This window comes from Myotis daubentonii, chromosome 13 (genome assembly GCF_963259705.1).
Source record: "Myotis daubentonii chromosome 13, mMyoDau2.1, whole genome shotgun sequence".
Lineage (NCBI taxonomy): Eukaryota > Metazoa > Chordata > Mammalia > Chiroptera > Vespertilionidae > Myotis > Myotis daubentonii.
In genome coordinates, this window is record NC_081852.1 from 7,369,739 (window position 1) to 7,386,643 (window position 16,905).

Below are 16,905 nucleotides of genomic sequence, written 5' to 3' on the forward strand. Positions count from 1 at the left end.
GGGCGGGAGGAAGGAGAGCCCCATGGGGTCGGGGACACAGCAAGAGCACAGCGGGCCCCCTGCAAGGAGGAAGCACAAGAGCTGCCGTCACTGTATCGTCTCCCAGGACCTGCGGTGGGAGCTAAGGGCTGATTCACACTGTGGTTCTGTGACCTCAAGGGCGAGGTCACAAATGCTCCGGCCCCGGAGGCTGCACAACTCAAGAGATCCAGCGGGTAGGCCCGGGGGTTGTCAGGACGTCAGAGGCCTGGCCAGTCCCGGTGCCCTCACCAATCACCCGTGTGCCTGAAGCCGGTATCTGGGCTTCTCTGAGCCTTAACTTCTACTTCTGTAAAATGGAAGGATACCTGTCTCACAGGGTCATCATAGGGCCTAATGATATGAGTCCACAATCCCCAAACCGTGTGCAGAACACCCTAAGAACTCCAGGGGCCTGCGGGGAGACTTTAAGGGTGGAAGTCGGGGAGAACCAGCCACGTCTGCCGGATGCCACGCAGGCTCCGCAGAGAGGAGCCTCAGCCCGAGCACGCCGAGTCCTCTCAAGGGCATCACATCTTCATGAAGCTGAATGTGGCTCTGTTTTGCAAGCACCACGCAAAAATCCACGTGGAACATAAGAGGGGGTGTGGCCTCCAGTATGACTCCAAGGTCACAGAAGCCACAGAGCCCGCTGGGCTCACACCCCATCAGAAATCAGGGCAGCTGTTTACAAATGAAAAAAAAAAAAAAAAAATATATATATATATATATATATATATATATATATATATATATTACTTTTCTCTTAATTTATAAGAACTACTCACCCAGTGGCTACTAAGTTGTTGGGACATAAATACTGAGTTGGGCCTAGCCAGCTATGAGCAGAACCATTGGGCATTTCTTCTGCCCGAGAACATCCTGAGAGTGTGAGACGCTCAGGGCGCTGTGGACTGAGGCTGACGACCTGGGAAGGAACCAGTTTGGCCAGCACTTAGCACAGGCCCCTGTGTGGATGGGGTTTCAGAGCCATTGCCCGGCCCAACCTGCCCACCAGTCCTGCCCCACTGGCCTTGCCCAGCCCTCTGCACACTCCTTGGGAGGAGCCCCCTCTCCATTGGTCACCCCCGGCCTTGCCTTTATTCAGTGACTGCCCACGGCACCTGGCACACCTCTGGTGGGGAGGGACATGCAGAGGCCGCGTCTCTGATGCCGAAGAGGGTGGTGAGTGCTGTGGCTACGTGAACGGAACACGGTGCTTGGCAGAGACCTGAGTGCGCGAGTCCAAGAGATGGTGTGTGCATGTGCAGAGCCTGACAGCTAGTAGGGAGAGCAGGACAGCCGCCAGGCGTGGGGACAGAAGTCTCAGGGTGCTTGGAGTGACTAAAGCCAGAGGCTGCAGCTGAGGGGGGTGGCAGATGGGTGTCTGGGTGGTTTGATGAGAGAGCCTCGACCTTTTCTGCACCAGGGGTGGGGAAGGCTGCTGCAGCCCTGCAGTCCCAGCGGGCGGGGAGGTGGCGGGAGGGGCCGGATCCAGGATTTTGCCAAAGGTGAGAGCCAGAGCAGGTTGCTCATGGACTGCTGGAAGGGTAATGGAAAGGGAGTCACAGATGACACCTGAGCATATGAATGAATGAATGAATGAATGTGCCATTTCCAAGATGGGGACAAACAGAGAGGAAGGTGTTGTGGGGGGGTTGGATATGGAGCGTCTGGCCATGGTCCTATCGGCCATCTGAGTTGCAAGAGGAGAGCTGAGCAGTGCTCGGAGTGCTGGTACCTCTCCCTCCTTGAGGGATGCCTGTGGGCTGCCAGGGCCCAGATGGGCAGGTGGGGAGGCCGGGGGTGCACAGACCTTGCATCCAGACGGGGTGGGTAGACTTAGCTGCCAACATGACATGGTTTCAGGGACTTTAGGAGCCCCTTGGATAGGTTGAATGGTGGCCCCCATTGCGGTCCTGCAGGAGCAGCGAGCGGAAGCAGCCTCAGCCTGCGGCCAGCGGGAAGGGCTGCGGAGCCAGACCTCACCAGGAGAGGGGATGGCCCACCGCGGCCCTGCCATGGACACTGGGATTCAGTGCCTGTCCCTGGGCCTGAGGCCTGGGGGCAGGCAGCAAAGCCAGCCGCTCCATTCCTGCCCCACCGGCCCCTCAGCCCTTTCTGAACGTACTCACCGGCTTTGGGAAAAGCAGCATTGCAAAAAGAGTGCTTTGGATCAAAACCCATACTTGTTGAACTCATCGAAACCCGTATGGCCTTCCAACCCTCGTGTGCCGGGCACCACCGCCCTCCGCATCCCCCCAGATGCCGCAGGCCTCCCGGCAGAGGCCCACACGCAGGCGCAGCAGAGCCCTCCCTGAGCGCTGTGGGGACCAGAGCCAACGCCACCCCGGGCACCACAACCTCCGAACCGCTCCAGGACGTAGGCTCTGTCGTGAGCCCCTTTTACAGATGAGGAGACTGAGGTTAAATACTAAGGGGCAGAGCTGGACCTCTGAGAACAGTGCCAGAGCCACAGCCCAGGCTGCCCTCCCCCCCCCCCCCGGCCCCCGCCATGGGGGTGACTGGGAAGGAAGCTGCCTTCCCTCCATACCTCCCCCCACTGGGGAGCGCACATGTGGAGACACTGAACTATGAAGAAAGTGAGCCCGCTTGGCAGTAGGAATACTGGAGATGTTCTCCTCTGTGTCTGTGTAGAATTTTTCTCATTTTCCTACAGTGAATGTGAACTTCTTTTAATTTCAGAAACATGGCTTTAATTCTAAGTGAATGTTAAAAGGAAGGAAGACTGGATTAGACGCCGTCCGCACATATGAGGAGGTGCTGCAGGGGGCTGGGAGCCAGAGCTCTGAGCTCAGTATGTGCTGAGGTCACGGGGGGCTTCCTGGGGCGTGGGCTGTGCGGGACCTGGGGCATCCGGCCCCAGTCAGGCCGCCCAGGAGGGGCCGCTCAGCTTGTCTGAGGCTTACTCTTGCTCCAATGTAAGCATCAAAGGGGGAGTGACATGGTCTGAGACTCAATGACTGTGTCACCTGCAGGATCAAGTGCCACCTGGACAAGACAGGGGCTCCCTTCCCTGGTCCACAGCCTGCCCTGCTAGGTCACACACCACAGAAGCCACCAATAACTGCACTACTGGCCTTCAGAACCCAGATTCCGGGGCAAGAACCTCGCTCACAGAACTGCGGCTGTGGGAGAGAGGAGCCCGGGCACACCATCTAGCTCGCCCCCCACACTGAACAAATGGGGAAACTGAGGACCAGAGGGACCCAAGGACTCTGGGAAACTGGTTAAAATGTCAGCACTAAACAGACAACACAGTATGATGAGGCCATAAAAAAAGGAAATCCTATCTCCTGTTGCAACATGGATGAACTTCAAGAACACTGTGCTGAGTGAACTGAGCCAGGCTGAAAATGTCAAATTCTGTGTGATTCCACCTCCAGGCGCTGCCGAGAGTAGGCGGGTCATAGAGACAGGAAGTAGAAAGGGCTGCGGGGAGGGGACCAGAGGGGCAGTGGGAGCTCTGGTCTGATGGGGAGGGTCTCGGTTTGGGAAGATGACAAAGGTCTGGAGATGGAGGCTGGTGATGGTTGCACAGCAATAGGAATGTACTGAACACTTTTGAACTGTACACTTAGAACTGGTTAAGATGGTAAACTTCATCTTATATGTATTTTACCACAATTAAAACTAAAACAAAATAAAATAAATTCTTATACCTGAACCAAAAGAGAGTACACATCAAGGTTATCAGAAAGAGGAGGAGCACCCAAGGCTGTGAAGACCCCTTTATGGCTCCTCCATGGGTGAAGACCTTGAATGTCCTTCACCCCAACAGACCGCCTCACCTCCACGGGCTGACACCCTCCACCTGGCCTACCTGCGCGGCTTTGCCTAAGGGAGCATCGCCGACTTACACACATCCCTGGAGCCCAGCCTCTGTCCCAAGACTCCGCACCGACTGCTGGGTAGGCGTTTGTACAGCAGGGCAGCAGACCCACGCAGGCCAACCAAATTCCTGCATACAGCCCCTCACAGGTGAACCCTCTTTCCTCATCTACACCCCAAATCTGACCAGTAGCTCAAGTGCCCACACAGGGGCCGGTGCTCACAGGTGAACAGTCACACGTAGAATGCTGAAAATGAGCCGTGGGAGTCACCTTCCCTTCGCCCTGCCCTTCCCTGGGTGAGAACACAGATGCACAGATCAGAATGTAGACGGCAAGACCAAGGGAGGCCGTCTGCACAACAGACAAGACCAAAGGCAAACAGGAGACAACTCTAATGCAATGATATTTATCAAGGAAGCTGTGAAGTCTGTGATCTCTGCCAACAACCCAACTGCAGAGGGGAGCGTGGCTCAGCAGGAGAGCATGTGGTCAATATGCCTTCGCAGTGAGCTCATTGTGACACTATATGGCTGTGGGTTGCCTTAACAGAGGCAGAACCTGTAGGAAGAAAGGAGGATAAAGTGCTTCTCCCCTATGTCATGGTCAGACCATCAGACTAGAGAGTGGGAGGGGAGAGGGAAGAAAAGAGGGAGAGGGGTGAGAAGTAAGACAATTTAGCTGAGTGACCCCGGGCACAGTGGATATGAGGTAACTGCTTCCAACTCTAGGTGTGGAGGGTGGAATAGAAGCAAAGACGGAAGTGAGAGTAAGAGGGTTTCTTTTCTTTGCCATCAGCATGCCATGCATGGGAAGCGGGCTCTCTGGGAGTGATGGTTCTGGTCATGATACCCCGAAGGCCCCCTGGCAGATGTTGTAGAGAAACTGCACAGTATGGGCTACAGTGGACAAGTTTTTAAATCTCTTTCAACAATAAAAAAAATGAGTTTTACAATGCGATGTGAATTACAAAGCTGAGTTTTCTTCAACTTCAACTTATCTTTTCAGAATTTCAGTGATTACAATCACATATAAAGTGTCCAACAACCAGCATCTCTATTAAGTCCTATAACCATTTCTTAACAAAGAAAAAAATTATTTCCACAAATAGGATCTTTATAAAACTAACTCTCGTTTTCTCCATAATTTCACGGTACCAATAGCATCAGCAGATGTGTCCACGTCTCCTGCCCAGACTACTTCATCAGCCTGGACGCCACGGAAACCCAGAGTCACACGTGGAGCTTTGTCCTCTGCGGTACCCAGGGCAGCAGAGGAAAACCCAGACCCCAAATGCATGCACTTTGCCCGTGTACAGCAGGCCCAGGGCCTCCCCAAGAGCTTAAAGGTTCTTCCAAGTGCACTTCCCACATGTCGCCTGATTGAGGAGACTGCCTCAAACTAGAGAGCAATGTGGCTGCCAAGGGCAGACATACTGATGGGCAACATTGAGCAAACAGACAATGTTTATTGACATTGCTATACAACAGCCAAGAAGCTCAAAATGCACAGTAGCCCGGGCCCATTCAGTAGAAGGCAAGCGAGCCGTGCCCTGAAGGACGGCCTGAGGTCACGGCTGGCGATGTGTGGAGGGGCCTTGAGACCACCCGCGGCAGCTGTCAGCGATGGGCACAGAGTCAGCCCGAAGAGGGGCTCGGCTCTCTTTTATTACATCAGGGAGGTGACGAAGACACTTTAGAACAGTGGTTCTCAACCTTCCTAATGCTGCCACCCTTTAATACAGTTCCTCATGTTGTGGTGACCCCCAATTTCATTGTGACAAATTGAACATAATTAAAGCATAGTGATTAATCACACAAACAATATGTAATGATATATGTGTTTTCCGATGGTCTTAGGCGACCCCTGTGAAAGGGTCGTTCGGCCCCCAAAGGGGTCGCGACACACAGGTTGAGAACCGCTGCTTTAGAAACTGTTGACTCCAAAACCAAGTCGCCCTTATCAAAGCCCACAGACAGGCCGGATGGGCCCAAGAGCTGAAGTGGGAGGAATGCGTGTGAACTTTGGCTGCTGGCCCCACCGCTAACAGTCCTGGGCTGCTCTCCATCTGCCCCAGCCTGGCTTCCTCACCTGAGAGAAATCCTGCAAAGCACCGGTACTAAGTCCTCCAACAGGTGTTATTTCCATAACCCATGCCAAGTAAAGGGCAAGTCTAAGTCACAATTCACAGTGTGTTCCGATTACCAATTCGTTTCCACGGTCAGCTGAAGAACTCAGATGTTCTGAGCGTCCTCTACACCCCCACCCCCACCCCCACCCAAGGACCCGCAGGCTGAGCCGAGACCTGCCTCAAGGCGCAACCGGACTGAGCGTGCCCCCAGCACCGTGCCTCCCGGGTGCCAGCACAGCCCCCACCTGCTCCCTGGCTCCACGGGTCCTGGGTGAGCCCGTCCTGTCTGACCCAAAAGGAGAAGAACTTACTCTGCCAACAGACTCTTGAGGGGTAAGCCAAACAAACTCTAAGTTCCACCTTTTAGTTACTAGATTTCCAGATCCTGGGCTGTAGTATGTTGCTGCTGCTGCTGTTGTTGTTTTAAGCAATAAAAAAGCTATAATCATGGATGAACTAAAATTTAAATTAGCTACAAAGAAAATTCCCAGGGTGGCACAGCAACAACAGAGTGACCTGCCAGCCAAGTAGTAGTCACAGGGAAAGGGCACACTGAAGCTATGACGGCGTTACATTCCAGGAGGATATTTAGTGCCATGAAAAAGATAATAATAAAATATTAAGTTTAAGAAGCAGGTTCAGGAACAGTAAGTTAATATGACCCCCTTTGGGTACATGTATACATGTGTATGTACATACATAACCATGAATGCATAATACACATACACACAGTATATATGGGTGTACATATATGTATGGCCCTGTACCATATCCATAGGGGATCATAGGTGTATTTGTACATATATAAATTTATTTAGAAAGAGAAAATATTTATAAATTTCAACTTTTAAATTTTAGAATTTCCAAATAAGTTATAAGATACATAAATTTATTAGAGATAAATGGGAAGAAAACGAATGAACCCATACCAAATATTCCAGTGGTTGGTTCTGAGTACTAGGTTATGAATGATATTTATACTTTCCTTTGTTTTATTGTATTTTCCACTCTTTCTAAACTAACCAGATATTACCCTCATTTAAATGGTGTCCTTTCTGCGACTGGTGGTCCCGTCTCCTTTCCTTCGGATGATGGGACAGACGCGCTCCCCAGGAGGCCGCAGGGCCTGAGGACGGTCTGAGCCTCCATGCCTGGAGTGGCCTCTGCCTCCGCTAGGGTTGTTGGCGGGCTCACCATGCAAAATCCACCAGCAACATCCGCCCCCCTTCCCATTCTGTGGGTTCAAAGCCAGTGAGTCCGTTTGCCTGGGATGCAACCAGCCCACAGCTGGTGGCGCCGCCAAAGGCCACACCTGCTCCCAGCCCCCGCCACCTGCCCTCACCAAGGTCCTGAGAGCCATTGGCCACTGGCTGCAGCCTGAGCGCTGTTTTGTTTGGAGAACACAATACCTCCTGGACACTAAATTAAAACATACAATTAGATTTCCATTAAGCTACAGCAAATCCTGCTGAATTGATCCAATCAGCCTACATTCCTCTATGACATCATGCTTTAAAGGCTTGGCCTGAACATAAATACTTAATGTAATAAATACAGTCTGAAATATTTGATCTCCTTGGCAGTTTAATTGATCTACTACAGAGACTGACAGAAAAAAATTAAGTTAGTTCTGTCTCGTCTCTGCCGATGGCACGTCCTCACGCAGGGGCCCGTGGGCTGCCAGCCTGGTCACGGCCACGGCGGGTCCCGCACCCTGGCTTCCCGCTGAGCGTCCAGGCTAAAGGGTCAGAACTGAGCAAGGAAGCAGGTGCGTGGGCTCACGAGATGTGTACCACAGGTTCTGCAGCTCGCGTTTTTACTTTATAGTAAAACAAACAAACAAACAAACATTTGGTGAGTGATAATGCTGGTTATTTATAGTCCACAAGGAGCATTTGAATGGGAATGTTGGTACAACAGCCTACAGTATTGAAGCATAGATTTTTAGATGCTGTGGCTAAGTGTGCTCACCAACAATCAAACCACAACAAGGTCAAATTCACACCCAGACGGCTTCTACCATGGAACCCCTGAAGCACTGCTGTCTCTGTTGGATGTTTTAATTGCCCTTTTTCCATGAGTTTATTTTGTGCCCACCTCACCTCCCAAACTTTCTGTAAGCGCCCTTTGTCCATCCTCACCCTACACTCCTGATCCCAAAACTAAAACGTCCTGCTTGGTGCAGAGTAAACACTAGGAAGCAAGGGAGAGCTATCTTTCCTGACCAAGTTGGCATATTTTACTTCCTCAAAGGGCCCTTCCCCAGGTTCTAAGCTTCCCCAATACCCCACGGTAAGGAAAACTGTAGTCCTTACAAAGTTACCCAGTCTGCTTAACGCCAAAACTCCCCGGTTAATTTGGCAGGTTAGTCTGGTGACTTGAGCTAAGCCCCGCCCGGTCTCTATTCCAGGTGTCACTCTACACCCACTGTCCCCCACCTGCTCATGCGCCCAGCAAACTCCTTGACAGGAGTGGGCTCACCAGCCATTCCCTTCTCTGTGATAGTCTCAGGGCCAGCGCCAGGCTCCCATTTCAGCTTGGATGTCTCCGAAGAGCAAACAGACAATGACCCAGATCCAAGGACGTGGGCACAGCCCCAGGAGCAGCAGGGACATGCGTCCCAGGCAGGGCAGCGCCAGGTAGCACTGCCCACTCCTTCCAGCAGCAGCCAGACTCTGGATGGGCAGGCAGCTTCTCCCGCCCCTGGGCACAGGCCAGAGCCTCCACTCAGCTCCCTGCACTCCAGGCCCCATTGATTAACAGGAAGGGCAAGCCCATCAGCACCCATAGGAAATGGCTTCTGGAAAGTGAGCTGCAGTTTTCAAAGCCAGAGAATGACAGCAGGTGCCTGTAAAAGGAACAGAATCAATACAGGGTGAGGGGGCTACAGGGCGGGACACCGGGGGCCCTGACTTGTCCTACCTCTGACAGACACACAGTGTGACCTGGGAAGTCCTGTTCCCTTCTCCGGGCCTCAGTGACCCCCACTGGATCCAGGAAAAGCAGGGGTTACTCATCGAGGAGATTCCTTACGGCTCTTCAGTCTCCACCCAAGTCCTCCTGACATCAGCCAGGCTGGGAGGGGCTAGGGCTGACCCAGCTGCTTTCCTTGTAAACCTGAGCCTGAACAGGTCCCTAGTGAGCTCTGGGCCTCGCCACAGTCCTACCAACATCGCCAGCACCTACTGGCCCCTAGGATGTGCCAGGCCCATGCACACTCCACCGAACACAGGCACTACCGGGGAAGGTCACCATGACCCTCATGTCACGGACAAGGAGACGGGGTCTGCCTTAAGTTGAACCTACAGCAAGAAGAAGGCTTGGGCCGTGGCTGGTCTGACTCCAGAGCCTGGGCCGACCTGAGGCTACGCCATGCTCCTCCCAGGACCATGGCTCCACCCAACGTTCCTCAGCCTACCAGCCCTGCCAGCCTCATGCCTTTGCTCACGCTCTTCTCCCTGCCCACAGTGCCATGCCCACTGGACCAGGCCTGCACTTCCTTGAAGCCCAACTCAAGCATCTCCATGGGAAAGCCTTCCCACAGAGAAAGCGTTCCTCCTCCCCCGAGCTCCCCCGTAGCCTGCATGTGCTCCTTGGCCTCTACGAGGGCAGGTGACTGTGCCACGTGACATGGAATTCTTTGTTGATCTATTTGTCTCTCCACGCCCATCCCCAGCCTGCAAGCCCCTTAGGGTCGGGTTGTGTCTCATTTGCTACCAGATGCTCAGCCTCCGGTTCAGAGTCTGGCAAAGTGGGGTTCTCAGTGGGCGCCCGGAAGAACAGGAGGTGCCAGTAGTTCTGGGCCCAGGAGGTGGCCAGTGGTCCAGGGCCAGGGTGCTAGACTTAGAGTCTCCTAAGTGAGGCCAGTCTCCCAGGCCACAGCAGCATGACCTCCCTTCCTTCTTTCCCCAAATCCCACCACCGTTTACTCGGCACCAAACTCTGTGTTAGGGGCAGAGGTGAGTCCGGCATTGCCAGTTCCCTGAAAGTACTTTAGAGTCAGGATTGGGAGGTAAGGTGGGTTCAACCACATGTACTAGATTCATGTCATGAAGCCAGAGTGTCCTTAATACGGTGCCAGTTAGTCTCCAAAGAGGGCCTTCCGGGACCATCTCCCAGTTACACACCCATGCGCAGTCCCCCCCACTTGAGTCTGGGCTGACTCTGTGATCGATTTAATCAACAGAATGCAGCAGAAGCAGCACAGGTCTGAGTGTGAGCCTTAAGGAGGCCGGGCACCTTCTGCTCTTACACGCTGGGAGCCCAGACACCATCTAACCCCTCCCCATAGGCCTGTCGTGTGGGGAGAGAGGGCTCCCAGCCTCCCAGCATCCCTGCCAAGGCACCAGACACAGAAGCAATTCCATCTCGTATGCACCAGCCCCAGCCGCCATCGGACTGCACCTCCACCTTCACGAGACCCCGGGCAAAGCAGCAGCACAACTGCCCGGCCGAACACAGTCAGTCCTCATGTCAGGAGAGGTAACAAGCCAGCGGGCAGGCCTGCTGCTGCTTCACATTACGTTTTAGGGTAAAGGAACGCAACACCGAAACCTGGAGTGGAGGCTTTTAAAATATATATACATCACAGTTTCCTCAGGACCATAGATGCAAAAACCTTAAACAAAGTATCAGCCAACCAAAATCCAACTAGCTATGAAAATGGTAACTTGTCACATCTAATTAGGTTTATTCCAAGAATTCACAGCTGGTTTAACATGTAAAAAATTAATCCATGTAATTTACTGTGTTAATATATTGAGAAAGAAAACCCACGTGATCCTCTCAACAGCAGCAGAAAAGAATTTGATGAAATTCAACATCCATTCATATTCATGATTTTTTTAAAAATAATAATTAAACAAAGACTTTTAGAAGACTCGGGCAAGAAGGAAATATCTTCGGTTGATACCAGGTATCTAAAAAAATTAACACAATTGCGAAACCCTGAGAATTCTCCCAGGAGATCAAGAAGAAGGCAAGAGTTGGTCACAAAGACCACATGCTGTATGATTCCATTCATGCGAAATGTCCACAATCTATACAGACACACGGACTGTGCTGCCTGGCCAGGGAGGGACTGCTAGCAGCACGGGGAAATGAAAATGTTCTAGAGCTGATCCGAGTGACCGTCGCACAGCTCACTAGATGTACTAAAATTCACTGAGTTATACACGATCACGAACGAATTGTATGTTATGTGAATTATATCTCAATAAGATTGTTATAAAACATGGAATAAAGCCAAGATGACTGTGACCACCACTGTCATGCAACACTGTCCTAGAGGTTCCCACAGGCACAGACAAGAAGGAAAACGACTGGGAAGGGAACACTCTGTCTGTCTTTAGAGAAATCCGCTCTCACACTCAGAATATCATAAAGAACCTATAACTAACCCTAATTACTAGACAAATCTCCCAAACATGTGCTGACCCAAAGAGGCCAGACATGAAGTATACATACTGTATATTGTATGTATATTCTGTACATACTAGAGGCCCGATGCACAAAAATTCGTTCAAGAGTAGGCCTTCCTTCCCCCAGCTGCCGGCACCGGCTTCCCTCTGGTACCAGGGACCTGGGCTTCCTTCCTCCAGCCGCCGGCAGGCACCCGGGACCCGGGCTGGCTTCCCTTGGGCTGGCCCCGGCTTCGTCAGGAAGGACATCCAGAATGACGTCTGGAAGACATCCGGTCTAATTAGCATATTACCCTTTTATTGTTATAGATTACATATGTAATATGTCAAGACTAAACAATAGTGTTTCAGAAAGCCTGCTTAGGAGGTTGGCAAAGCGCTATTACCATAAAAGTCAGCAAAAGGTTTTATTTAGGGGAAGGAAGGTGAGACGAGTAGAAAGGGGTGCAGGGACTCAGGGGTTTCGGGGTACAGGCAAAGCCCCCGAGGGTGGTTACATAGGTGTTTAAGATCATTCATTCACTAATCCTTCTTTAATCGTTAATCGTGTTCTATGAAATGTTTCTAATGATTATTATATTTCACAACACAACAATTTTTACAAATTGCGTTTTTTACAAAATCACAACACGAAGGGAATGTGATTGAAGAGGAATGGGGTGTGGAGTGCTTTCAGGGCTCAGCAGAGGCTAGCCGTGGAGGGTGAATGCTGATTGGCCAGTAAAGCCCTTGCAGTCTCAGAACCCAGACAGGTTGCCCAGGCCTAGTGGCCAAGGCCACCGTCACAAAGGGAGGGCATGTCCTTGGCTAACGAAGAGGCCCTGCTCTCAGGAAGGCCACGGCCAGACCCTGTCCACACACATCCCTCAGTCCCTCAGCCTCCAGGCCTGGAAGGCCGAGCTCAGCCATGTAGGCAGGTGTGGCCAGAACGCCAAGTGCCTCCAGGCTCCTCCCAGCCCAGCTCATTTGGGACAGCTGGAGCTGGAGCGCCTCTCCTGCCCAGGAGGGGGAGGGCGAGGGGAGGAGGAGCGGTCAGGCCTCAGTCCCTTGCTCTGCTGCTGCTGTTGCCTCAGGCCTAACTCCAGGGAGCCACACCAGGGACTGGGTGCCCCCACATGCCCGACTGGCCCCGCAGGCTGCCACCCGCTCCTGCCTGCTCTGCTTCGGGAAAGTCCGAGGCGAGGCCTCCGCCCAGCTCCAGAGAGGGGCTGTGACTCTGCATCTGAGTGCGGACGGAGCTCGGAGAGCTCTCCCCTGGCAGCGCAATTCGTGTCCACCTCACACCCAGCTCTCTGAGTCCCAGGTTCAAGGCGCTGGACTAAGTGCACGGGGAGCAGGCCTCGCTGCCTGTGGCTCTCCCGCCCCCACACACCGCCATCCTGTGGCCAGCACTTCCCCTGAACAAACCCCAGCACCTCCCCTGGCCATTAATAACCTCCTCTGCTTGAATGAGTTGTGAACACAAGGCTGGCCATTGAGTCAGCCAGGGGAATTCTTTGCGTTGCTGAGGCTTTTTGTCTGGACCCCGTTATTGTCATGCAAACCCTCCCGGCTTGGGGCAGGTCCCGCTGCCTTTTATGTGAGTCTCCATGGCACACCCATCACGGAGCACACTAGCTGCACCCTGGCCAGGCGAGTCTTCCCATCCATCCTGAGTGCACAGCCCTGGAAAGCCAGGGAGAGGATGGGTGCCTGGCCAGGAGTCCCACCGGGGCGGGAAGGAATTCCCACCACTGCCAAACGTTGGAACAATGGGGCTTAAGAAAAAGGTGTGTGTCCGCTCTAATGAAGTTCAGAGAAACGGGAGGCGTTCGGGAGAAGCAGACCTGTCAGGAGGTCCTGTGAAGGTGAGTGGGACCCAGTAACTTGGCAGTGGGAGCGGAGGGAGCTGGCTGCGTGCTCAGGGAGCACCGTGCGGTGCCACACCCTGCCCTAGGTGTTCTCACTCTGCTCCTCGCTCCGCCCTCGGAGTCCAGGCCCCTGACGATCAGAAGGGGAAGCAGAGGTGGAGGAGCCAGTACCTTACGCAGGCGGACATGGCTAGAGAATGACGGAGGAGTCACACAGGAGGCCCCAGTCCTTGCCTGACCCCCGCTGGTGGGCGCCTGATGATGAAAGGGTGATTGAAGCAGGAAGCCCCACAAATGCCTGGCTCTCTGTTGCCCCGCTCTGTCCCAGTAGGCGGATTCCTGGCCTGACGTAGCAGCTGCCCACTTCCTGATGGGGCAGCCTGATGCCCATCTGGGAGCCTGTGCAGCAGAGCATGGAGGCTAGTCTGCCACCCCCCACCCCCCACCCCCCACCATGGGGCACACTCTGCTTGACCAGCCACCCCAGAAGGGCCATGGCCTCCTGTTCATCAAGAGTGCCAACCCCACCCCCTGCCCTTCTCTGTTGCCCCAGCAGCCTGCTGACCTATGCAGACACCTCCGTTGGCACACAGGCGGCCACCCCCGGCACGGAGACTGCGCACTGCATCACAGACAGAGCACAGCCCCGCACGCAGTCGCAGTGCCGGGCCATGTCTCTGCCTTTGCCCGCCGGCTTGAGGCGGAGCCACCAAGTGGAGCTGTGGCATGTGCTGGGCATTTCTAAGCTGGGCGGATTGTCCAAGTACAGGGCAATTCCCAGGCCGATCTTGGTTTCCCCAGCTCTCCAGATGCTGCCAAACCTCAGGCCCCTGCTCTCAACAGGTATCTTCAAGGAATCAAAATCAGTCTCTCTAATTTGTCAGAAACCATGATCTGGGTTCCTCGCTGCCGACTGCTCAGTCTGTGTGAGAGCTCAGCAAAGTGGCTGCTGCCTTCACCTTTTCTGGGCCACTTTCCCCCGAGACCTAAACACGAAAAGGCAGAGCCCAGTCCCTGGCACATTCTGGGCCGAGGTCAGGAGCTGAGCTGGCAGGGCCCAGCCTGCCCGCCCGCCCCCTCCCCCCCACTCGCGGGGGAGGCGGGGCTTGGCATCACCATGCAGCAGCTCCAGAGGCGGGGGGAGGGGGGGGGGCTCCCGGGCAGCAGCCAGTATTCCAAAGGCACCCCTCTTTCCAGAGCCCATTCAAGGCCACATAATTTCTAGGCAAGTGAATTTGAGTTCCCATAAAACGCTACAGGACCCAGCGGCCTCACGGCCCCTGCTCACAGCACCTCTGAGCACTGCACCTGGGTGACGCCCAGCTACCCGCACACTCCCGGAGGCGCTCAGCACATCCTGGGCAGGGACCTCACATCTGTCACACAGTGCCCAGAGCCTAAACGCCAGATCCCCGCTCTGAGCCCTTCAACTTGTAACCACACAGAATGTTCCCCAGGCCAAGTCCTCGAGCCTGGGCTGAGACAGACCTGCAGCCTCAGGAAGCAGCACCCAGAGCAAGGTCTCGGGTGAGGCCAGGCCTGGAGGCCTTCCCAGGACACTTGCTATCTTCAGTTCAAGACTAGGTGGCCCACTAGGACCACTCAGCCCGAGGAAGGAGACAGCACTGGTTTGGTTCTGGGAGCTGAAAATCACTTTGATGTCTTTCTTCTGTCATTTGCAAGCTGCTCAGGCCTGGAGCAGCAGATTGGAATCTCAGCTGGGAGGGCTGTGATGCTCAGCTCACACTGGCCCCGGCCCCTGGAGGGAGCCTCAGAGCTGGGGAGACGCGGGGTGGGGTCCCGTGCCCCGCCTGGCAGCACCCAGCAGGGGAGGGAATGGATGGCCGGTGTGGGGGAATGGGATCTGTGCAGTAGCCCAGACCAGAGGGCGACTGGCTGAATAAGGGACCTGTGAGCAGTAGCTTTGCCTCCCTGAGCCTCAGCTTCTCGTTTGTAAAAGCGCGATGGGCTCCTCAGGCTGCGAGGGCCGCCCCCCCCCCCCCCCCCGCCCCATGCCCAGCAGCCCCTGGGACGCTCAGGCCCAGAGACGGAGAGCCGGGTTCAGCCACCTGAGGGGACAGTTAAGGGGAGGGAGGCTGGTTACAGCCCAGAGACCCCTGGCACTGAGCCAGGCCCTAGAAACTTGGGGTTGGTGGTCTCTTGGGCCCCATTTGGGCTACGAACTTAATTTCTGTAGTTTGGGGGAAGGTCAGAAAGCCATCCTGGCTCCAGCCCCTCTTACCCATGCTCCCCAAACCACTGAGCATTAACCGCAGGGATGCTTCGAACCTGACTGGCAGGTGCACACTTCTCCCCAAGGCCAAGGCGGAGGCTGGGTCCGAGGCTCGTCTCCAGGGCCTGCCGGGCCGCCAGGCCTGACGTGGGCCGTGGTGAGCAGCAGCCCCGAGGCAGCCCCGGGACTCCCAGCTCCAAGCAGCCCTTCCGGAGGCCACCCGGGGTCGGCCTTGCCTAATGCAGCACCAACCAGCAGCAGCCATGCTCCCAGAGCCACCTGTGCCCCCGCGCCCTCGCTGATGGTCCTCACAGCACCCGCTATGAAGGCAGAACTGAACACAAGACCACACGGCCGGACAAGCACAGGAGCCGTTTGCAGTAAATGCTCGCTTTCCTCCCTCCCCACAGGGCTTAGCCGCCAAAGGCCAGGCCGCTGCTCAGGGAGCCACCTGGAGTGGCCACGTGCTGGGAGGGTCAGGGCGGGCCAGGCAGGGACATCGCTGGGCACAGGCCCAGGAGGAGCTGAGGTGGAGCTACCTATGCCGGGGGACATGCGGGAGAAGGAAGCAGAAAGCAGAGCAGGGCGCGGGCGGGAGGGACCCGCTTATGAATGAACGGCGGCTGCAGGCCGGTCCGACCCAGGGTGTGCAGGTTTGGCCCCAAAGACAGGAAGGCAACATGTGGAAGATGGAAACGCTCTAATAAAACTCCAGACTGCGGCTGACACCCACGTCCCACTGGTCACCTCCCTCGGGCCTGACTCGCCTCGGTGGCGCCTGTCGGCCCAGTGCCCTGTGGATGTGTCCCCAGGACGCGCTTGGGGGGCTCTATGCGGCCCCCCAGTACCAGTCACAGGCGCTGCAGGAAGCGCTAGGGGGTGCAAGGCCCGAGCTGGTGGCGCTGAACCTAACCCCTTCGTGCCCAGCTCCCTGACCGCCCAGGCGTGGCTCCAGGCTTTGAGGCTCCACCTCCGACAGTGGAAAGTCCAAACCCAGGAGCGTGGCATTCGGGCCTTCGAGCTCAGGCCCCTGCCGGGCACCTCCCATCCCTGGACACTCTCCCATGGGCACCCACCAGACCAGTCATTTTCCAGAAAAGCCTGGTTTTCTGCCCCAACACACCGCCCTCCCGCCGGCATCTTTGCACGTGCCGTTCCCTATCCCAGAATGCCTTCCTCTCCCTTCAGGACACTCCAGGGAGGCTCCATCACGCCCTCCTACCTCCCCCAGAGTCTAACAAAGAACCAGCTGGGGACACCTGGGCAGGAGGGGGGCTGTCCCACCCCGATTATCAGGAAGCAACCCCACCTCCCAGGCCCCTGTGACAGGTGAGGCCTCGGGGGAACACTAACATGGACCCCCACTCTCTCTGGGCCCAGCCCTGCTCCTGGCGCACAGCAG

General features: G+C 55.0%; 1 protein-coding gene across 1 annotated transcript in view; it reads right to left on the minus strand.

Moving 5' to 3' along the window:
- DRGX (dorsal root ganglia homeobox) overlaps nt 1-16,905 on the minus strand; it is a 28,118-nt gene that overhangs the window by 2,043 nt on the left and 9,170 nt on the right. The window contains exon 6 of the mRNA XM_059661892.1: nt 1-59. This exon is cut by the window's left edge and continues 2,043 nt beyond it. Coding sequence (XP_059517875.1) covers nt 1-59 — 59 coding nt within the window. The remainder of the gene's footprint in view (nt 60-16,905) is intronic.